We start from the raw sequence: 22,182 nt of genomic DNA on the forward strand, positions 1-22,182 counted from the left end.
CTAGTAGTTAAAAAATAACCCAAGACATTGAACTAAAGGAAAGTTTACACACTGAGGAAAATAAGGAAATTAGTGCGAAAAACATTTTGTGCAGTGTATAATAAGGTGCTTGTCTTATTCTTTTTCTCTTTGATTATATAAATACGCTTCTATTGACCATTAAATGACCCTGAGCCATAAACTGGAAATAAATAAAATCTTCCTGGTTAAATCAGTCAAACAGAGCAAAGGTCAAATATCCCACAGTTCCTGAACCCATCCCAGCGAAACTACTGAGGTAGGTGTGTGATACGCGCGAGATAACTTTCCAGTGTGTCACACCTGAACACGCGCGCACACACACACCCTCTCCTGACGCCTGGGGGCGGAGTCTCCGCGCGCCTTAAAAATGGCGCGTCGTGATGCGCGCCGGTGTCACTACGCACGCGGAGTTCACCAGGAGCGCCAAACCACCGGGACCTTTAATCAAAAACTTTATTCAACAAACCGCTTACGATGACAGATCTGCTGAGTAAGTCCACTTCAAAGTCCTTTGATTATAATTAATATTAGATTATAATATAATGATATTATTCTGTTATTGACTATATTAGTGTGTCGTTTGTTATGTCACCACAGACGCACAAAAAAAAGTTTTCTGATATAAATTGAAGCATTTCTGGGTCACACTTGAGCATCACAGATAAAAAAAAGTGTGTTTCGTTCCTTTCTTTTCATCTCAGTTTATTCACGGATGTTTTCGGTTTAATGTTGGTGTTGAAAATAACAAAGGCATCTTTGAATCAGCTGTGTTTATTGCTCTGAGGTGATAACGATAAGTTTGAATGCAGACTTTGGTCTTTGCTGCTGCCGCTGCTGCTTTTAAAGGAATGAAGATGACACTAAAGCCGGGCAGGATTAGTCACCTTAGTTACTACCACAATAAAATAACTAACATATTTTATTTGATTTTGGTCTCAGCTGTCTTTGTCACATCTTACCCACCATCACATATTCAGGGTTTGTCGCTTTCGGTGTCCCAGTTTTTCTCTCTTTATCGCAGCAGCATTATGGAGGAATGCTGTTGTGGTTTCGGCTTCAGGATCTGGTTTTCCAGCTCTACCTGATCCAGGTGAACCGGTCATTCAGGTGATGGTCTGTGCTGTGATGCTGGATCCTGAAGCTGAGCAACTGAGTGAATGAGCTTTTTACTCCTTATCTCACTGATATGGTCAGCCCTGATCTTTTTTCACCTGTTCACTTCCTGTATCAAAAAAAAAAAAAAAACTTTAAATCAGAGGAAGCAAAGAACAGATGAAGTACATAAAATTATTTTTCATTTCATTTTATTATTCGTCTCTTATATATATTTTAGGACGTTTCTATCAAAAAAGACTTTTATTTCCTGTTGTCTGTCAGCCAGTGGTTTCCTTTTTTGACCCTTTGACCTTTAGTAACCTCTGACTGATGTCTTGTTCCTTCTCTGCATCTCCAGACTCAGAAGATTAGATGAATCGTCAGAGCGAGACCGGATGAACCTCCCCGAGATGTCCAGCTGACCTCTGACCTTTGCACCATGGACGTCCGTCTGCAGGCCAACCCTCAGCTCCGCCACGCCGTCAACAGAGGAACCGGCCGGAACCCCAGACTGGGCGTAAGTATCCAGAGTGAAGCACGGCGTCTCCTGCTTAACGTGGAAGAATTGTAGGAAAGACATTGTGGTCTTCAAACAAGCTCACGTTGAATGTTGAATGCCGTCCAGACGATTTCAGTTTTTTGCAAAAATATTTTTTGCTGGCCAAATTCAAAGTGACACTGAGCTCAGAGACAAAGCATGAACTCATCAACGATCAGGCTTCTCTATCTCAGACAGAGAAAGCATAACGATGAGAAAATGATCAATAACTGCAGGATAACCTTCAGTCTGCTGCCTGTGACGCTGCGTTCAGGTCCTGTGGGACGGACGAGATTTTAAAGAGTCCAAAGAGCTCAGAAACTGGAAATGTTAAGTGTTAGTCAGAAGGATCAGCTTCAGGTTCAGGGTCCAGATAGGAAAGACAAATTACCAACTACGGACTTACGACCACAATATGTTGCTTCTACACTTTGTGTACTTAAACAAACACAATGTAAAGTCTGAAACAACTTCAGCTATTCCTCTAAAATTTGGCAAACATATGCGAGTTATCAAAAAATAAATGAACCGACACTTCCTGTAAGTGTCAGATAATTATGGACTGAGGACGATTTAGAGGCTGTTGTTGAGAATATTGCTGCCACAAAGGTTTGTATTGTGTCGTCTTGTTCCATTGTTGTTCTCAACACAATCGACACACACATCGTATCAGATGAAAAACTGATTATTCAAACCTTTATGCTGTGTTTACACAAAGCACCCAGTCAGCTTAGACTCTGAGAGACGACACCTGCCCCTGGGATGACAATCACGACACTCACACAACACAGCCCCGACCGGTCGGGCTGCAGTTTTCTAGGTCCTGAGCCGCTTTGGCTCAATTTGCCTCTTTCATTCCGGCTGAAAGCAGCGTTTCTCTCTGATTGGTTTCAGGTGGGCGTTGCTGCAGGTGTCCTTTGTGTGTCTGTATGTGCGAAGCACCACATCACTCTCCGTGACCTTGTTGCGGTGCTAACATGTCAGTGTCAGCAACAGACCAGCTGAAGGTCATCACCTTGAAAATAGCACAAATAAGCAGCTTGTTGTTGTAATTGCAGTGCAACATAGCTGGTGATCAAAAATCTCCATTGTTCATTTGTGTTTGAAATGTGTGTTGAAGAGGTTCTTTGGTTTATGCACAGAACTAAGAAAAAAAAGTTTATTTCTCCTTTAGTTCAGTGTAAACTGCTGCAGCTGGTTATTTTAGCTAAGCTTAGCATTACGACTGGAAACAGGGCTTCTGTATAGAAGCAACAGAATCCAGCTGACAGCATCTCTAAAGCTCCTGGAGCCAAAACATTGTTAGCTTTCTGAGTTTGATTTCATACTAATCAGATAACCAACTTGTGAACCAGGAAGACTTTTGGTTTCAGGAGTTCCTTAAGCTGACACGTTTTACTTTAAATGCTGTTTTTACACTTGAACGATTTCAGTGTTTTTCATTTTCAGCCTCGTGCTGCATTTTTTAATTCTCAGCCTCGATCTTTATCGGGACTGAAGCGATGCAGCTGAATCAGTAGTCACGTGTTGTTACTGGATTCCTTGTTGTGTTGTTGTTTTCCTTTGTGAAGCAGGTTTGTCAAGCGAGCTAGTTCTGGAGGATGTTGGAGAGGGGAGGGAGGGGCAACAGAGGAGAGGGGCATTGGAGCTAAATATAGGGTGGGGAGGCGGTTTGGAGGGTGGGGATTCAGGAACAAACGGGCCTGTGTTCGCCCTGTACACATGACTACTGTACGAGGAAGTCCAGGTGGATGTGTTGGAACGTGATGAAGAGGAGGTTGAAGATGAGTCCAGCGTTTCTTTGTTAAAAATCAAAACAAGAAAGTCGAGGATCAGTTTGAAATAACGACACTATAAGAATGAGAAACAAACAGCAAATTAATGAACAAACCGATTAAATGAAAGATGTTTGGTGAATAAAGATAAAGTTAAATATTCGCTTTAGCAATTTTGACCGTTGTGTCTTTGTCTTGTGGTCTCGACAGGAAGACAACGCGCTGCTGTGTCTCAGTCAGGAGGAGCAGGAGTGCATCCAGTTCTTCGAGGACACCATCGGCTCACTGGAGAAGAGTCTGCAGGACGACGAGCATAAGGCCGGGCAGGCCAAGCCCGTCGTCAGCGGCAGACAAGAAGTTGATGGACCCGTGACCTCAAGTCCCCTCATGGCCAGATCACTCAGTCCTAAAGACCAGGATATCATAGACCTGGTCCACCCAGAACCGGCCTTCAACCACGCCAGTCCAGGTAACGTGTTGCAGCTCCTGCTCTGACACAAACTGGAGCTTGTGGTTTTTATCAGGTTTTAACTTTACACTTTGTTCCTCCCAGATTTTCAGAGCATGGGGCCAACTCCTGAAAGCCACTTTGACATTAAGCCAAGGCGTGATTCAACCGACAACCTGCCCTCGGAGTACAACCCACCCCTACCGAGTGGCAGCTACGGGCCGACAGACCAATCCTCCTACCAACCTACAGGTTGCATTCCCACTCCGGTCCTGATTGCTCAGAAGATCGCAGAGAACAAGGCGAGCGGATCCTCCAGCTTACTTCCCTCCGTGGTCCTTCACCGTCGTAGCATTGAATCTGAAAATCCACCAGATCATCCTGTGAAACAGGGTCCTCCTACCTCTGCTAAGCCCAGCCGCTTCCCTGCAAACATCAACATGATACATGGCAACAAAGAGCATCAGAATCAGTCTCTGGCTAATGTGAACATCTACGAGAGGCGGGCACAGATGCTGGCTAACCTCACAGGAACTTCACACGCTCTGCTGCAGGAGGAGCCTCAGCAGGCCCTGGAGCAGAAGCCTCGTAATACTCCCTCCCGCAGCATTTCCTTCAAGGACCCCAACCCAGACATATCCAGGATGGAGGCCTTGTCTAAGCTGGGCCTAAACAGGAACCGCGCCATGTCTGGGGGTACATCAGGTCTTCCTGACACTTTTCAAAATCCTCGCACAGGTGCAGAAACCACCGCCAAATCTGCAGAGACCAAAAAAGCAGAGATTCTGCAGACAAGTTCCCTGAAGAGCCAGGAACAAAGAAACTCCCAACGGAGCCCCGCCCCACCGGCTGTGACACAAAGCAGCAAGCATCCACCTCCTTTGGAAAACAAGGCTGCCAACCCCCCACCACCTGAGGTCACCTCGCTGGCCTTCAACAGCTACGGGGGGAAATCCATCGTCGTCAACCCTTCTGTTTTCTCCAGGGGTGAAGCCGAAGCTCCTCAGACCAGCCCTGAACCAAAACCCCTCCCACCTGCTCTGGCGAACCCCAGCGAGTTCAACAGCTACGGAGGAAAGTCCAAAGTCATGACACCTGGTCAGGTAGCTGTGACCAGGAACGACTTGCCCGACATCCTCAGCTCCCACGTTGGCACAAGTCAAATGTTGCCTGCCAAAACGGAGCTGAACAGTTATGGAGGAAAGAGCCGGACCATCAACCCTTCGGCGGGTTTAAACCGTTCTCCAGAAAGCCACACAAAGAGCGTCAGAGCTCCGGCGCCAGCCCCGGCCCCGAGGCCTCCTCGGCACTCCTACCACGGCGCCGTCGCTCCCTTGAAAACAGCTCAGCAAGCTTTGTCCCCCGATCATAGGCGGAAATCTGCCTCCATGTTCCGCCCTCAGGGCATCACTGTGCAGTTTTCAGGACGGGGGGCCACCAACGAATCCCGCAGAGAGGCGTTGAAGAAACTGGGGCTGCTGAAAGACTCCTGAAAGTCTCCGGTCCGGATCTGTGACACGCAGCGGACAGAGGACTGAGATAGACCCGCTCAGTGACAGACACGTACGACATCTGAGACTGTTCAGTCAAAAGCCTGACATCAACTGAAAACTCTGATCCAAGACATCATATACCTCCTCTGTGACAAACCGATGCTGCAAAGAGCAGCATTGTTCTTCTGTCTCAGCTTTGTGTGTTGTTTTGTTTTTTCATTAGACCCCATTTCTGACCAAAATCGTAAAGAAAAAGGCTGGATGTATTTTCTTTGTCAGCTCTGGGTGGATTCTGTGGCGTGTTTCCATAAAATGAGCCTAGACTAAAAGGTAATTCGGTATTTTTTACTTTTTAATGCAAAAGGTTCTACTGGATCCTCAAAACAGGCAGCTGTTTGGTCCGTCACTACAACACAATATTCCCTGGAGTGGAAAGAGCCCTTCATTTTCAGATATGTAGATAAACCAGAGGGCAACAGGGCGCAGAGCTCAGTTCAGTCGATCTGCCCCTGTAATCAGGCTACACATCGAATTTTAAGTCTACAAACAATGAAATTCACGAATCTTCTCTAGAGTCGGAAAATGTTTTTGTTCTGATAATTCAGTTTAGTTATTTATATTATTTGTTTCTGTGTCACTTTCCCTTCAATAAGTGAATTTCTGTCTTCCACACGGACTGTGAAGTCTTTATCGTCTCTGTTACAGGAAACTTTTCTGCTTTTACAAGTTTGTTCACCGACTTCGGGCATTTTAGTTTGTTTGTTTGTTTTTTTTCTGTCGGGGACTTTCAGGGGGGAGGACAGTTGAAAGCACTTTGAATTCCTCTGACCTGTTGAGACGGCATTGACGTCCCGGACTGAGGAGTCGGGACGTCGAGCTGAGCTGAGCTGCAGAATATTTTTACTCCACGGACAAACCTCCCACACCAAACCACAGACTGTGGAATGAGTTTGTGGGTTCGGTTTAGTTTGTTTTTTTTTTTGTTTTTTTTACTACACATAGGGAGAACCAAACTGCTCTTTAGGGAGGGGGGGCCATTGTACAAAGCACTAAAACCACAGAGTCCAGAAATACATCCTGGGCCAGTTGTGTTTTTATTCCTGTCAATATCTTTGCTGTTTATGTGTGTTATTTAACTGTTGTGGTAGCATGAATGTGTGAGTATGTGTGCGTCAGTGTATGAGTTTTGTGTGTTTGATGCTGACTCCGGCCTCTGTAGTCCACCTACAGTAACTCTGAAGTATATTTCTAATTCTCCGCTGAGAATATTATTGTGAATTTTTGTTTACAGACTCCGGTTTTCTGTAGCTCACCTACAGTCATTTTGAAGTATCTGATGGTGCACACATATACAGTGTGTAACCACATGTTGTGTAACTGTGTGTGTCTGTTGGTGTGTGTGTGCGTCCATGTGTGGGGAGTGGGAAGATCACAAATATCCACATTATGTATTTTATGTACTCTGCTCAGACAGTAAACAGAATAATGTATTTATCTCCTGTTGTTTTTCTTCCATTAAAACAGAAATTAGACTGTATTGAAGTCTATGGGAAAAGGGCCAACTTCTCCCTTGGTTTATTCGCTCGTTTGTGCTGCTGGCAGAATTACACATTATCTGTTGTTGTAAAGTTAATCTGGACAAAACGTTTGGCTGCACAATCAGCAGAAAAGTTAAAGCTGTTTCTCCAAAATGTCAAAAAGCAGCAGAATCTTTAAACTTCCTGTTTTTTTTAATTAGTATTTTCAGACCTTCTTCACGTCACACTGGACTCCTTATACCTCGAGCAGCAGCAGCACTGAAGGAAACTGTCTGCACTTTAGACGGTTACATAACATTTCAACAGAGGGGTCCTTCAGGGGGCAGTTACTGCACTCATGCCCCCGGTGAGGGCATCTGGATCATCGGGGGGGCGACTGACGCTCACCACCGTTTATCTTTCAGGGCCACGTGTCTAATTCTGGTTCATCCAGTTTAGACTTTGTTCCTCCTGATTTTTGATAAACTGTCACACCTGTGGGACGCTCCTGGTCCTGGTCCGTGCTGGATTCGGTCGTCATTTAAAAGCCTGTTTATGTCACATGCCCTCCACTTCTTGTCTCTTGAGCTCATTCGTTAACATTCAAACGTAACTAAACGACCTTCAACGCCGATTTCTGCTGTCGTTTACTTTATATGACATCTCATGTTGTGGAACTCTGATCACAAAAGGTAAAACGTTGATACTTGTTCTCTTTGGATATATTTTTTCTGGCAATTAGATGAAATTATTGATGAATTAAAATCTCACTTCCTGCTGCCAAGCTCTTCAGTGCTGGCTGGTTTGGAGGAGCAGGAGGAAACAATAGAGCTGATGTGAAACAGCCTTGAACAGTGATCCTGCTCCGGTCGAGTCCTGATCGGAGTTTGGGCGGGAGGAAATACTTCTGTTTGCTGCCTTGTAATTAGACCTTCACAAACAGGCCGCACCCTCTGCAACACGCAAACGCCACAAACACATGACGGACCTGATTCACTGATGTCGTCTTCATATATTTATTGTGATTATTTCTCTGTCATGAGCCGAGACACAAAGCTGCAATCTGTCACTGTCACTTTTTTTTGTTGGCAGAAGAAGCAACAATACATTTTGAATCTAGACACAAACTAAAGTGGGGCCAACGAAGCTTTTACTACAGGAGACACTGAGCTGGTGCAGAAAAGGCCCATGCAGCAGAACACGGAGCACACTGATCCATCTACAGGCTCGACAGATAAAAACTGAACCTAAGAGAAGACAGTCAGCGAGGATGGCTCTCAGGCACTCGTCTTTCTTTTTGTCAGAAACACGACACACAAATCCAAATCAAAGCAAGCGGAATATTGTCAACACAAACTCTCAGATGCTCCCAATTCTAGAGCAAAAACACAGACAAGAGGAAAAAAAACCAACAAAACTTGACTCAACGATGCAGAAGCGACGAGTATGTACACTGAGGTGTCCGTCAGTGGGCAGGTCACATGATAACATGTTCCAGATGTCTCAGGAGCGTGAACGATGCACAGCTGGAAAAGTGTCTGATGGTGGGAGATTCCCATTCTGTTGTTTTTATTTGATGACTTTGGGACAAATGAGTCTATAATCAAATCAGCTCGGCTCTAATTATCATTAAAACTTAATTAAAGTTTGCTGTTTTCACAGAAATTAGCGACAGACGACAGAACGGATCATTGGGAGGCTGCTGAGTGCGGGTGAGAAGGTGTAAATAACTAAATTTACAGGTAGACGCAGCGACACTGAGCTGAGGCCTTTAACTCAACAAAACACCATCTGCTACTTTTGATGCTTTAACAAACTTTTTTAGGTAAAATTCACTGACTGTAGCTTCACAAATTGAGGATTTCATGATTTTCTTCATTTTATTGGTCAGTGAAAATAAATATTTTTCTGTTTTGGGCTGTTTCAGTTGGTGAAAAGATGACAGCCCTTTCTCTGACGTTTTACAGACGCTTCTCTAGGTCTTCAGCAGATTGATCAGTAATATAAATGGTCTTTAAAGGACCAAACCATCAGCCACTTTTCTGTGTCGTCATCGTCTTCTTCTGCGTCACTGAGTGAGCAGTCTGTGAACGCACCACCAGTGTTAAATCCTCGCCGTCCCGTCCTTTGTCTCTGTTGCAGTGCTGCTTCAGACCGAGCAGGCCTGTTCCCGAGTCAAAAAAAAAAAAAAAAATGTAAGAAGAAAGAAAAGCCGGTATCCTTTTCTAGTCTCGTGTAAATGTTTCCCCACTCGCAGGTTTTAAACTCCAGCTCCTCTGGCTGGTGCGTCGGCGGGAGGTGATCCGTCCGTTCCCGCCCCCCCTGTCCGCCTCGCCATCGGCCGGTCAGGTGTCCAGTCGTCTTTGTAGTTGGTCCAGACAGTTGTGTAATTTTTTTTGTCATCTCAGCCAACAGACAAAAAAAAGAAAAGAGAGCAATCTGTCTGACCCTCGACCTCTAACCCCCCACCCCCAGGCTCCCAGTCGGGTCTCTCCTCCTCAGGCCTCGCTCGGCGGGGGAGGAGTCTATGTTTGGGTCGGGGGGAAGGGGGGTGTATGAGGGGAGTGGGGGAGTGGGGGGGGGGTTTGGTCTTCCCCGGCATCATCAGTGGGTGTCTGGAGGACTCGTTCCCTTGTTGTCGACCGGTTTCCTCTCCGATCTTCTCTCTCGCTCTCTCTTCCGCTCTCGTTCATTTGCTCGCTCGTTCAGTCCGGACCCAGACCTGGATCAGCGTCTCCTGGAGGACAGAGCAGGACATTTACTGTAGAGGTGCTGAGCAACCAAAACAACTTTTCTATCAGCATCTGTCTCAATGTTAGTTTTCACTGCTGTTGCTGAGTTTGGTCTCCTCCAGCGTCCCTCTCTGTTTTACCTCACTGTTTGTTCTCCTCCAGCGTCCCTCTCTGTTTTACCTCACTGTTTGTTCTCCTCCAGCGTCCCTCTCTGTTTTACCTCACTGTTTGTTCTCCTCCAGCGTCCCTCTCTGTTTTACCTCACTGTTTGGTCTCCTCCAGCGTCCCTCTCTGTTTTACCTCACTGTTTGGTCTCCTCCAGCGTCCCTCTCTGTTTTACCTCACTGTTTGGTCTCCTCCAGTGTCTCTCTCTTTTAGCTGTGTGTCCTGAGAGTCAACCAGCTGAAACTGTAATCAAACTGTAAATCAGCTGATGAGATGTGAGCCACATGCGGCAGTAAAAAATAAAAACCCATACAGGTTGCTGTTGAAGTTTAAACGTGAACTTAAAGGAATCTTTATTTCCACTCGTTTTCAGAACTTTTAAAAAGAAATAAATAATCTTACATCAGCTGAGCTGAAATTCAGATCTGTTTAAAGTGCAGATGTAAACAGGAAGTCCTCGCTGTTTTCTTTTGAACTAAGTTGCTGAATCTTGGTCTCTGCTCTAAACTACTCCGGGACATTTCTCAGGTTTCTCTCCTGCTTGTCTGTCCTGTCTCGTCTCTTTTGTCTTTCTCGATTCTCTCGCCTTTCATTTCTTGCCCTTTTCACTCCAATCGAAGAGATACTGATGAAGGAAGGAAGTGGGAGGGGTCAGTAATGAAGGCGATGACGAGTGTCGCGGCGGCGCCGGCCTCGTCTACGTGTCTCACCTTCCTCCAGTCTTGAAGATGAGATCGGCGTTGGGGGCTCCTTTCGGGTGCTGGTAACGAGGCCGACGCTCACGGTTGGTGTTGGCCGGAGCTGGACGCTGTGCGAGAGATTGCATCATCTCTGTAGGACACACAATAAAGCGGACGGCGGGTTAAAGATGTGCGACTCTATAGCGGTGAAACTGGTCGTTTTCATGTAGCCTTGGCGGCCACGGCCTTCGGGTCGTACCCTGGTAGTCTTCCTGCTCCTGCCTCTCGTTGATGTCCAGGGTTAGTTTCTTCATCCTCATGCGCTCCTCCTGTTCTGCCTGCTGCTGGTTGAAGTGATTTGCCGCCAAGTGTGATGACAGGGGAACGTTCAGGATCTTAAACTGTTGACGAGAAACACACGTTGATGGGACAAACACAAAAGGTTGTCCACAATCACATCTCACCTGTACGTGATCTACACTTTAGTTTATAGTGTAGTTGTTAATTATTATTTTTGAAGGTTCCCCTGTTTTTAATTTTGAAGTGTTGATATCCATAAAAAAAATATACTTTTGGTTAAAAAAAAAAAAAACAGCTCCTCTTATCAACAGGTCAGCAGATACTTCATGGACCTTAACAGCTACCTTTAGCAGTTGCTGGTTTCTGGGTGTGGTTGTAAATAATAAAAATACCATCAATGGTGGGGCTCAGGTAAGAGCCTGACAAGAAAACTACTGCCCCCGTCTGAGGTAAATCCGGCCATGGACGGGTGTAAAGTCCAGGGAGAGGAAGTGAAGGCAGTCAAACACACAAACAGAGGATGCTTTGATTCACTGCTTCAGTCAGTCTGTTGAGGCCGCGTGTGTTTACACACACTGTAAAGTCGTTTTCCATCCAAACTCCTCACCAACACAAAGATGATCTGTGTTCTCCACAAACTTCATATGAAAAGTGATTTTCTTGTGTTTGTGGCTCGCGTGTGTCTGAGCGAAGTCGTGTCGACTCAATGCTTCATTAAACCTCGGCGCTCGTGCTGAAAGTTGGACACACCCTGCTGCTCAAGAACCAGCCTCTGCCCTCAAACCACACATTCCTACACACACACACACACACACACACACACACTGCTCTCTAACTGCTGGATGGTAGTGAAAGAAACTTATTCCAAACAAATTCACATAAAACATCTTATAATGTGTAAATGTTCAGAGCCTGTTTCTGCTGCAGGTAAAACTGAGAACGTAACCTTTAAAGTGGCCTCATGGTCCAGACCGGCCCTCACAAAAAACTCAAGACAACTTCACACACAGCTGAGTCCAGAGTCAATATTATTCTGGGGCTCAGCGAGAGTGTGAGTGAGTTTCAGAGACAGTGAGACTGCAGCCACTCCTCTCCTTGTGTCTGACACTCAGTCCTGCTGCCGTGTTTATTTATGGACATTTGTTTGGGAACTAAAGACATGTCCAGGGCCCTTAGGTCCCTCTTTGGGGTAAAAGCTTCGCTACTCTTCACCACACTAAAACAACCAGGACGAGCTGAGAAGGACTCAGATGATGGAAGCTGCTCCTCTGAACTACAGGAAGAAGTTTCTCTCAGCAGCCCCTGGTGGCAAAAATCTGCCCCGGGTATAGTGAGAAAGTGAGTGAATCTTCTGGTAAAAGGCAGCTCCATCTGTATGGATACAAAGGCATCTCTGCACCTCCTGGGCGCCTTCTTAAGGTCGACCCAGAGCTACATATCCCATCTGGCCGAGAAAGGGAGAGAGGATATCTGGAGTAAAACAGAGGGAAGGATTCTGACAGCCGCCGCTGCTCTCCGTGCATCTTACCTGCTGCTTGTTGCCCTTTCGAGTGAGCATGACGAACTGCATGGTGTCCGAGATGTCCGAGTCTCCCTCCCCAATGCAGGTCTGTCCGGAGCCGCCTTTCTTCAGCTGACTCTTCAGCTGCAGAGGAATGGCCACGTCCAGCTGGTGCACCTTCACCGCCTCGCCGCTGCGCTGCTGCGGTGACACAAACAAACACGAGTCACCTTTCACTGTCAATCTGCGGCTGCAGAGGAATCGCTGTGTTTACACCTGGATGCCACACCTGCAGGTTCTCCAGCATCATCTTATCCAGAGCCTGAATGAAATCCTCATCCTCAGCACACGCCACGTGCTTCAAGCCGCCACCACGGATCGTCACCTCCTGCACACAGGCAGCAAATCAACCTGATGTGTCATTGTGGTGATTATAGAGCACGTTGAAGAGCAGATTCATTCTTTTACAAGATTATCTGCTGCTTCCAGTGCATGTTCCATCTTACATTATTTTCCTCATCTGTCTCGTTTTCCTTATTGGAGTCAGTCAGGTAGTCGGTGTTCTCCTCTTCCTCTTCCTCCCTCTCTTCTTCTTCATTTTCTGAGCCATCCTATAAGAGAGAACAGATAAAAAGAGACTTAATAAAGTCTAACATTTGAAATTTAGACCAACACAAGGAAAGATGAGTTTGTTTAGACAGACACTAGAATTCCAATCGTAGACCAACACTCACATCCTCTTCCTGTTCGTTCATTTCGCTTTCATTGCCTGACTGCTCCTCAGTCTCGGCACCTCCCTCTTCATCATCGTCGTCGTCTTCTTCGTCGAGCCCCTCCCCCTCACTCATGGCGCTGGAGCGGCCATCTTTCCCCATGGCCAGACCTTCATGGAAACACAGTGTGCGACATGTGATCATTAGTTTCACACATAATTATATCACGATCGAGATAATGAACACCTTCGGCCACACCCAACCAGGAAGAGCAGCACCCCAGTGAGAAAAGCTGCAGCTGTAAGGGAAACATATTCACGAGGGAATTTTTGTTTCATTATTCAACCTGGAAAATAAGTGCAACCAATTACAGAAACTAATAACGCCAATTTGATGACAGGGAGAAGATGAAGTTGAGCAGGACGCCTGAAGCTGAAGATCAGGTCTGGTGTGACTCAGAGATGGAGGAATGTTTGATCCTGGTTCAGGTATGAACAGTGAAACAATGGCAGCACTGTTTAAACGGGGGGCCTCTAATCCTTATCCATCACCCTGTCACTCACACACACACAGTACAGTACAGTTTTGAATATTTCCTTTATATACTGATATATTAGTGAGACATGAGAATATGAGAAATTTAAACCACAAACACCTCAAGTGGGCACATATACTTCAACTTTATTACATTTAATCAGAAACTATGATAACTTGTTAATGTGCTCAGTAAGATTTTCATATTTAAACCAACGATAAGCTGATAAAATATGTGTCTATGATTAAAACATTGTTTCCTCTTGTTTCTGTCTGATAAACTGCAGAAAAGAATCTGTGTCTACTTCTGTCTGCTTCTCAGTTGTTTAAATAAAAATTTAATATAAATGATACAAATTAATTAAAAGACGGACACAAAGAAGTAAAACTAATAATAAATATAAGTTCCATAGAAATAAAGTAACACACAAAGATTAGAGAGGAATGTAAAAATGAAAACAAACTTGTGTAGCAGCATTTTTTAGGTTTGGAAGCACTCGATGAAACCTGACATGAAACCCTTAAAACGGGCTCCACCTGGATAAAGAGGGAAGGAATCTGGAACTAGTCCAAGTGGTGGTACAATGACAAGGTAGTTAATCCAGTTTTCAGACATGTGACGGCTGTTTTATGGGTTTGAAGATGAAAAACTGTGCCATTTGTTTCCTTTAAGCAGCTACAGAAGCCTGAAGGTAAATAGCAGAAATACTGAGTGACTTGTGACCACATTGACACTGGTTTGGTGGCACAGTTTCAAGGTGCTCACTTGGAATGTGCAGAGTAAAAATGTAAACGTTAACTCCGCCCACTGGAGGCTGTGACAACTCGGATGCTGTTTATATGAAATGCGAACCATCTTTGTGGAGTTGATAAAAAAATTCTTATAATTTGAGGAAGTTCCCTCAAGGTTCAGAATAAAATATCTGCATTGTCAGTAGATACTCTCAACATTTAAAACATCTCATTTAAACGTCTTTTAAAAAAAACTTATTTATCATCAAAGTTTAACACCTTTTTGTGCAATTTTATAAAAGATAAATAATTACTGAGCCCATTGAAGTGACGTGGGAGCTGTAGCCAATCAAAGCTTTGAAAACCGCTGCTCTACAATAGAGTAAAAGACCAAGAGCTCAACACTCTTCAAGGTCAGACCTTGTGTATTCTTAGCACAGAAAATAGCTGATTATTATGAAAATAAATTATTACATTAATTAATTAAATGAAACAAACAAAAATGCCAGCAACATTTTTGGTGGAGACAAGTCTATTCAGGTGAAGCACTTATGCTAAGAATAGTTACACTGCAGACGTCATTCACTTCATTTCATTCATTACTTTTAATTCACCTCTGTATTGTCTGATTGAGTGTGTGTGTCTTTATCTGAGTTAAACCTGAGTGAGGAGTGATGCAGCCGTGTCATCCTCCCACACAGCAGGGAATGTTGCTCAACCAGGACAACGGAGAGCAGATTGACTGGAGAGACCAGCTGCTGCACACTCACATCCTTTCTGCACACGCTCTAATTAGATACAGACACTTCAGACACGACCATACTTATGTCACGCTTACCGAGCTTGACGAGCACTTCCCTCTCCAGGTCATTGACCTGTTTGGTGGCTTCCTCTAGGGAGCAGCTGAGCCTCATCTTGGGCCTGAGCAGCTCCAGGGTGTCGCTGATCATGTAGTCGATGTCGATGGGGAATGGGTGGTCCTTGGTCCAGACATCAATGCTCTTCTTCCACCAAATGTAGCGCTGCAGAGGTTACACCACATCGCTTTATAAATTCACCCTTTGTCTGACAAAGAAACCTCTTTGGATTAATCATCATTTGCTGGAGAGACCTGACAAAGATGGCAACAGTAGGTAGATTCCACAGATTCTAGAGCTGCAACAACTAATCGATTCTGTTGCTTAGTCATTGATTAATTGAGAAAAATTCATATAAATGCATGAGCATGCGAACCTGGAAGTAGATGAGGAAACAGTCCAGCTTCCTCTTACTGGAGCCGCGGTCGAAGTACTGGCCACAGGTATCGAGCAAAGTGCAGACCAGACGGAGGCGGAAAAGGTGCTCGGGGGGGTCCAGAGGGCTGGGGCTGCCGTCCTGATTCACCCCAAAGGAGATGAAGGAGAAGAGGGTCCGGAAAATGACGGCCGACTCCACCATCCGGTAGTTGTAGAGCTCACCCAGGAACTTGGCGCTGCTTATCCGCCGCTGGTTGAACTTGGGCTGGTTGACCTGGGAACGGACAGGAAGTTGCATTGAGACTTCTGACTTTTTGAACCCAGAAATGTGATGTGTGTCAACCACAAGTATCGAATCAATATTTTAAGTAAAATACAACCAAAAAGAAAAAGGATGAGCTATGAGAGTTATATAATTTTGACTGATAGATGCGGATTGAGCATTGTTTTCTTTAGTATTGCAGGATGTCTCTTGAAACGTTATTAAAACATGACTTAAGCTCAGAGGAAGCCAGGCGGCGGCCTCACGTGTGCTGCAACATGTAGCAGCGTTCCTTGGTCTGATGACAGTAACAACATGGCTTCCTCCTCAATCACCTGTCGAAACTGTCAGTAAAGATTCTGCTCGTCTGCCCTCATACCGTCTATTACCTCACCGCTCGATTAAACACAGACACGCTTTAGTCAGTATCATTGTTACCTCCATGCCCAGCCGGATGTCTTCCAGCACGCCGTCCACCACGTGGATGCCCACATCCTCCTGGTAGGCCACCAGGCCGGCCAGCAGGTTGGCCACACAGTGGATGCTGTTGTACTTGACGTTCCAGATGTTGACCATGCAGCAGATCAGGTAGCTCTTGACCTCGGGGTCCTGCCATGGAAGTTTGCGCATCTGCCTAAGCACTTTCTCAGTGGTGACCTTGGACAGGTCCTTGTAGAGCAGCTTGCGGATATACTCCTGCAGTGGCGGCCTCTTCTTCTTCACCGTCTTCTCCATGGGTGGAGGGTTGCAGTAGTAGTACGCATTCTCCACCATCGTCACGTAGCGGGCATCCAAATGCTGGGCCTGCTTTTTACGCATCATTTGCTCCTGAAAAACAAACAGTTTCACATAAAGACTTTGGAGCTGTCATCAAGTCTCCATATATTCAGAATCTGCACAACCTCAGCTTATTGTACGTCACTCTTTAAAGATGCTGTTCACCGTAGTAGATGATAGCTCAGAAAACAAGAAAAAAAAAAACAAAAACAAAACAAAGACACACTCTGAACTAAACTTAAAGTTTCTGTCTTTATCTGATCAGGAATTGGGCTGACCCACTATAAGGACTGATGGGTACTGACCAGCAGGACGCTGGTTCGCAGGTGGGAATCGGGGGATCTGAACAGGAAGCGGCCGCAGGTCTCCAGCAGTGTGCAGGCCATCTCTATGTGGTGATGTGTGAAGTCAGACAGTAGCATCTGCAGGACCACACACACAGCTCAGTCCAAACATTCAAACAGATCAGCTCAGACACAGAGCTTCAGACCTCAGACAGAGACTGATCACACACCTTCAGACAGTGCAGCGTGTCAGTTTTCGAGAACATCTTAAACTTGGCCAGTTCTCCGATGAATCTGACCGTTTTGTTTTTGGTCTCGATGTTGATCTGATCCTTCTTCCGAATCTAAAAGGAAAAACATCAGCACAACAAAGTTATCATAAGCATTACAACCTTGTCTTACATAATACTGTAATAGAGTAAAGATATGACAGCACAAAAAACAGGATGAAACGTAGTTTTCAGGACATACATGAAACCTGAAGTCTCCCTTCAGCATGGAGCAGAGGTCCTCTGCCACATCTGACATGCAGGGATGAAGAGTTGCCACCAAGCGAGAGTAGAAGGGCAGCAAGTCCAACCTGAGAGAGAAGGGTCAGGGATCTGTTGGTCATTTTCATTTGTATTCATGTTAACATATCAACCTGTGCAAATATTTCATACAAAAAGAGATAATTAAGTTCACTGCCCTTTCTAAAAAACAAGAAAATCAACAGCAGCTATAAGTTTCTGTCATTCTACAATTGCAGCTTGGAAAATACATCTTCAAGTGATTATTAAAACAACAGCGCCACCTGCTGCTGTTTGAAGGTAACAATCTAACATTCATCCAGCATCCATTCATTTTCCATAGTGTTTTTGCTTGCAGGGTCGTGAGGGGGCAGGAACCAATCCAATGAAAGAAGTGAAATTAGTGCAGCTTTACCTCTGCCTGGGGACGGTGAAGAGAGCTCGGACAAGCTTCCTCCTGTTGGATTTGGTGTTCATGTTCATGCAGAAGTCCATGGCAGCCTGCACAAGTTAGGTGGAAACGTGAATAAAATACTGTCATAATTCTGTCAATTTATTTATATAATCTCAACATAAAATCTGATCTCATCACCTTGTCTATGAGGTCTCTGTTGACGCAGTTGGGGAGCTGCTGGATGAATGCGTCCACGATTAGCTTCAAGTGGGACCCTGTACTGGCCTCCTCGTCCTCTTGTTCTACACAAGCAGAGATTTAAAAAAAAAAAAAAAAAAAAAAAAAAAAGTGTGGCAGATTCTATAACTGATGCTTTTAAAAATGACCACCACAGGTGGGGACACTCCCTGATTGCTAAGAAAATTGTGCTGTCTATCTTATAGTGTCCATGCGTCTTTGAAATGGATGTGGGATTGATGTGGTCGTGGTCACAACTGAGGTGTGAGCTTTACCTAAAAGTAACTCAGGAATGTGAAATGTAAAATTCAGTTTCCACTCGGCGGTTCTCTCCTTTACCTTGCTCATCCAACAGTTTCTTGGCCAGTTCTTCATTTTCTGCCTCATCTGCTCCCTCCATTTCCAGAGGTTCATCAGTGATGTCCAGAGCCTCCAGCTCCAGCTCCAGCTCCTCTGTGGTGCTGGCTGTGTCCTTCCCCTCTTTCCCATCTGCACCAGCCAGACACAACAGTCAGAATACAGAAGAACTCAAAGAGAAACTCTTCCTTCATCTGACAGGTGATCATTAAACATACCTTCCTTCTCTTTGCCCTGGCCGCTCTTCTCGTTGTCCTTGAAGAGAATGGCAGGGACGAAGGCCTTCAGGTCCACCAGGTTCTCATAGAAGTTACGAGCATCTTCATCTTCCCATATCCCTCCCTCCAGGTCATATTCTCCAGGCTTCCCAGGGGTGAAAATATCAATGCCAGGACCGTGCTCTGAGAAAGTAGGGGAAAAAAAATATGGCACATTCATGTTAATCCAACCATTTCACTTGATTTAAAATAAAAACATGTAGTGTTGCCTATATATTCGGTATCATTCTGGAAACAGACCCTCCTGCACAGTCTTGTCCTGAGGTAGCTCTGGCATGTTTTCATCCAGCAAATCAGCCAGTGACTGAGTGTTAGCCAGCAGCTTTTGGTAGGAAGTGGCAAACTCCTCATACTGCTTGTGTCTGTCCTCACTCAGCTCCCCTTTGGAATGTAGGATTCGCCTAAAGAGGAAAAAGGTTGAATCAAAGTGAGCAACAAAATGTGACTAAGAAGCAGTTTTCCCTGCGGAAAGGAGTGTTCACCTGTTCTGCCTCTCAATGTTCTGCAGCTCCCGGTGGTCCTTCTTCAGGTGTTTGGTGAGTGATGTGAAGTACTCTCGAAGAAGGTTCTGGAAAGGCTGCTGTTTCTCTGTGCTGATGATCTCACTCGGAGGGAAAGACAAGCCGAACTTCTCAGCAGCCAGTTTCACCTTGCGGGGAACCAGACCGGCAATGTCGTCCCCACAGTGCTTACAGAAGCTGATTACCACAGACACATGAGTGTGTGTCTCCCGGTCGGTGCCAATAATGTTCTTCAGCTGTTCATAAATCAGCGACAGGCCCTCTTTGTCTGTGAAGAGGCCAACGATGGTGAGCTCTGCAATGAAGCGCAGATCTGTGCGCAGCTTGCTCACATTGGGCGCCTTGTCTTCCTTCCTCGCCTCAAAGTGCTTCTTCCATGCCTGTAACAGTAACGGTGCAAACTCTGCGTATCGCTGGTGGAAAAGAGAGCACAGATGCACAGCGCAGCCCACATCAGAGATCTTCAGCTTGGCCTCAACAACAGAGCTCACAGCCTCACCGATGTACTTGCTGAGGTTCAGCGAGGCAAAGTCGTTGGAGAGTGAATCTCGCTGCTGTTCGGTCAGAGTGCGCAGCTTCTTGACAAAGGCAGTGTTCTTTTTAAGGCTGGAGTCCAGTCGGCTGAAGAAGGCCTCTTCAGGCCGACCCTCGTGGGCGTTCTGGTTCTTGCTGCGGAGTTCCTTTCTGCACTGATGGCGCTCCCAGGCCTCCTGGTGCAGCTGATGCCCCTCCTCCTTTTCCCTGCAGAAATTAGGTATAACAGAAAAAGTACATGAAGTAAGCAAAACTACGTTTGGTCGACTTTGGTGTGAAAAACTGAGAAAATGACTCTTTTTTTCTTATATTTCTATGACAACAGCAAAGTTAACCATGACTTACTTCAGGAGAGCTGCCTCTTCTTCACGTTGTCTTTTGGCCTCCTCCTCTTGCAGTTTCTTCTCCTGCTCTTCTTGCTGCCTCTTCTCCTCCTCTTCTTTCTTCTTCTGTTCGTCTTCTGCTTTCTGTTTTTCCTCCTCTTTCTTCTTTCTCTCCTTTTCCTCCTTTTTCTTCTTTTCCTCCTCTAGGCGCTTTCTCTTCTCCTCCTTGCCGCCATCTTTTTTACCGCTCATTTTGGCCTCATCTTTTACTTTATCGCGAGCTGGTCTTCTCTCACCATCTCTGTCCTTTTCTTTTTCCTTGTTGCTAAAGGAGCAAACGTCTTTCTCATCCATGTTTACTGAGCACTTACGTTCAGCAGGCATACTGAAGAAAGACAGCAAGAAACAATTGCTCAGCAACTCCACATCCAGAGTCCAAAAGCATTCTCCTAATCATTTGTTGCAGCACTATATTAATTGGGATTCATTTCATGAGAATGATGCACTTTAAAGTAAATCAAAACAAAAGACTTGTGGTCAGATGAAAGATGGCACAGCTAATCGATGTGTGTCTGTGTGTGTGTTGGTGGAAACTGAAAATGAACAACAATTTTGTTGTTTTATTCTTGTTTTTACTGATAACTGTTCTGTTTAATGATAATGTAACCGACATGATGGATGCCAATGATTCACAATGATTTGTCTTGACGACAGATTTAATTTGGCATCTCGCTGAATGAATGGAAGCACAGGAAGACAGTGTTGAACCACTCTTGACTGATCCTCAATGAGTAGGTTTATTCACTTACACTCGGTGGCTAAATGGACAAATTCAGAGAAATGAAACTGAAAACTTGTTCAAAATAACGTGTTTCTCACCAGGTAGATGCCGCCTAGGCCTTGTTGCACGTCTGACAGAAAAGTGAATAAAATAAAGTTCAATTTAATAAAATCATCACATGCCCGCCTGTTTCATTTCATCTGAAACACACACACACACACACACACACACACACGCAGCAGCGTCGAAGCAGACAGCGCTTGTTAGCCGCTATTTTAGCATGCTAACGTCAGCTCGCTTCTTTGTGAGGGACATAAATGAAATTTAACCTTAAAATTTTATGAGACTGTAGTCCGTTTTATATTTCGATAAATGCGGCTGTCAAGTTTCAAACATGCAAACACACATTCGTGACAAAAACCACAGTTAGCATTGGCAAAGCTAACGCCGTTAGCTAGGCCACTTGAATGGACGAATGTAAACAAACGTTTTGGCAGCGTTAAACTGGCAGTTAGTGCGTGTTGAGCCCTCACAGCGGGAGGTTAAGATGATATACGATATACATCATTGCCTGGCAACTCGTATTTTTGTGTAAATGTTGCGGTAAATGTAAAATATTTACCTGCTAACTGTAGCATAACAAACATCGGTCATTAACGTTGGTTTCCGTGAAAGACGTAGGACCCCGTCATTAAGGTCTCTCACATTATGCCTTACTGAAAATATCTTTTAATAACTCCTGTTTTCGGGTTGTTTTAGATGTTTGCGCTGGATTGTTCTATTTTAAATAAATTTGATTTAATCAGTAAATTACCGCCTATTTTGTTTCATTAAAATTGCTTTTGCATATTTACAGGCATTGCGTTCGACCCCTATTCATCTAAAGGCGTTTTAACCAGTTTAAAAACAAATATGCACAATATATTTTAAATTTAAATCAAAGATTAAAAAAAATAATTCGCAAAGAGGTCAATCTTATAATTGTTCACTTAATTTTATTTGTTTTCTGCCTCAATCGCTTTGTTAGCTTTATTCAAACCAGCTTGAACCACTTTACAGCAATTAATCAAATGATAATAATACTCACTCAGATTATATTTCATATCTAGAATATGGGGAATTTCTCTACATTGCCACTAGTTTTTTTTTAATCAATTTCATTGCATCGCTTCCACAAATAATGGCGTATATTTGCATTATAGCTATTTTTATTGAAGTTAATGTAAAATGACTTCCCCTGTGATTAGTCATAGTTGTGGTACGAGTGTCATACTTGTACGTGTACTGAACAATGTGTTCAGCTGGGAAATTATTAGTTCTGATGGATTTAAGCAAAGCAAATGAGACCCATGTAACTTGACTGGAATGAAAACACTTTGACCCTCAGCAGAGACACAATAGATTCTTTGTGAAGTTGTTTGACAGCATGAGATTTTAAAATTTTCC

At 44.7% G+C, this 22,182-nt stretch overlaps 2 protein-coding genes across 4 annotated transcripts; one reads left to right on the top strand and one right to left on the bottom strand.

The window, feature by feature from the left end:
- The first annotated feature begins 401 nt into the window (after nucleotides 1-401).
- Nucleotides 402-6,907, top strand: proser2 (proline and serine rich 2). The gene is made up of 4 exons (XM_029494725.1): nucleotides 402-511; nucleotides 1,475-1,633; nucleotides 3,640-3,898; nucleotides 3,983-6,907. The coding sequence occupies exons 2-4, from the start codon at nucleotides 1,556-1,558 to the stop codon at nucleotides 5,368-5,370; spliced, it is 1,725 nt and encodes a 574-aa protein (XP_029350585.1). The 5' UTR covers nucleotides 402-511; nucleotides 1,475-1,555; the 3' UTR covers nucleotides 5,371-6,907.
- On the bottom strand, nucleotides 6,782-21,414 carry upf2 (UPF2 regulator of nonsense mediated mRNA decay). Of its 3 annotated transcripts, XM_029494724.1 has the most exons (22): nucleotides 21,359-21,414; nucleotides 20,835-20,866; nucleotides 19,978-20,340; nucleotides 19,060-19,839; nucleotides 18,818-18,978; nucleotides 18,518-18,700; nucleotides 18,282-18,431; nucleotides 17,904-18,007; nucleotides 17,727-17,812; nucleotides 17,274-17,382; nucleotides 17,033-17,146; nucleotides 16,824-16,940; nucleotides 16,180-16,569; nucleotides 15,478-15,753; nucleotides 15,083-15,266; nucleotides 13,000-13,148; nucleotides 12,772-12,876; nucleotides 12,555-12,653; nucleotides 12,293-12,466; nucleotides 10,724-10,865; nucleotides 10,495-10,615; nucleotides 6,784-9,624 (listed from the first exon to the last, which is right to left on the bottom strand). In XM_029494724.1, the coding sequence occupies exons 3-22, from the start codon at nucleotides 20,337-20,339 to the stop codon at nucleotides 9,615-9,617; spliced, it is 3,816 nt and encodes a 1,271-aa protein (XP_029350584.1). In that variant the 5' UTR covers nucleotide 20,340; nucleotides 20,835-20,866; nucleotides 21,359-21,414; the 3' UTR covers nucleotides 6,784-9,614. The 3 variants fall into 3 exon arrangements, with proteins under 3 accessions (XP_029350583.1, XP_029350584.1, XP_029350582.1); XM_029494723.1 differs by lacking the exon at nucleotides 20,835-20,866 and having other exon boundaries at nucleotides 6,782-9,621; nucleotides 21,359-21,399; XM_029494722.1 differs by lacking the exon at nucleotides 20,835-20,866 and having other exon boundaries at nucleotides 21,359-21,399.
- Nucleotides 21,415-22,182: the final 768 nt, after the last annotated feature.

This window comes from Echeneis naucrates, chromosome 23, assembly GCF_900963305.1.
Source record: "Echeneis naucrates chromosome 23, fEcheNa1.1, whole genome shotgun sequence".
Classification (NCBI taxonomy): domain Eukaryota; kingdom Metazoa; phylum Chordata; class Actinopteri; order Carangiformes; family Echeneidae; genus Echeneis; species Echeneis naucrates.

What these genes read in the sequence shown, in the direction of transcription:
- proser2 (XM_029494725.1), top strand. Translation starts at nt 1,556, where the DNA reads ATGGACGTCCGTCTGCAGGCCAACCCTCAGCTCCGCCACGCCGTCAAC. An exon ending in GCCGGAACCCCAGACTGGGC is followed by an intron (nt 1,634 to 3,639) that starts GTAAGTATCCAG and finishes TGGTCTCGACAG; the next exon opens with GAAGACAACGCGCTGCTGTG. An exon ending in CTTCAACCACGCCAGTCCAG is followed by an intron (nt 3,899 to 3,982) that starts GTAACGTGTTGC and finishes TGTTCCTCCCAG; the next exon opens with ATTTTCAGAGCATGGGGCCA.
- upf2 (XM_029494722.1), bottom strand. Translation starts at nt 21,390, where the DNA reads ATGACCGATGTTTGTTATGCTACAGTTAGCAG. An exon ending in GAAACTGTTGGATGAGCAAG is followed by an intron (nt 18,008 to 18,281) that starts GTAAAGGAGAGA and finishes CTGCTTGTGTAG; the next exon opens with AACAAGAGGACGAGGAGGCC. An exon ending in ACACGCTGCACTGTCTGAAG is followed by an intron (nt 16,941 to 17,032) that starts GTGTGTGATCAG and finishes GTGGTCCTGCAG; the next exon opens with ATGCTACTGTCTGACTTCAC.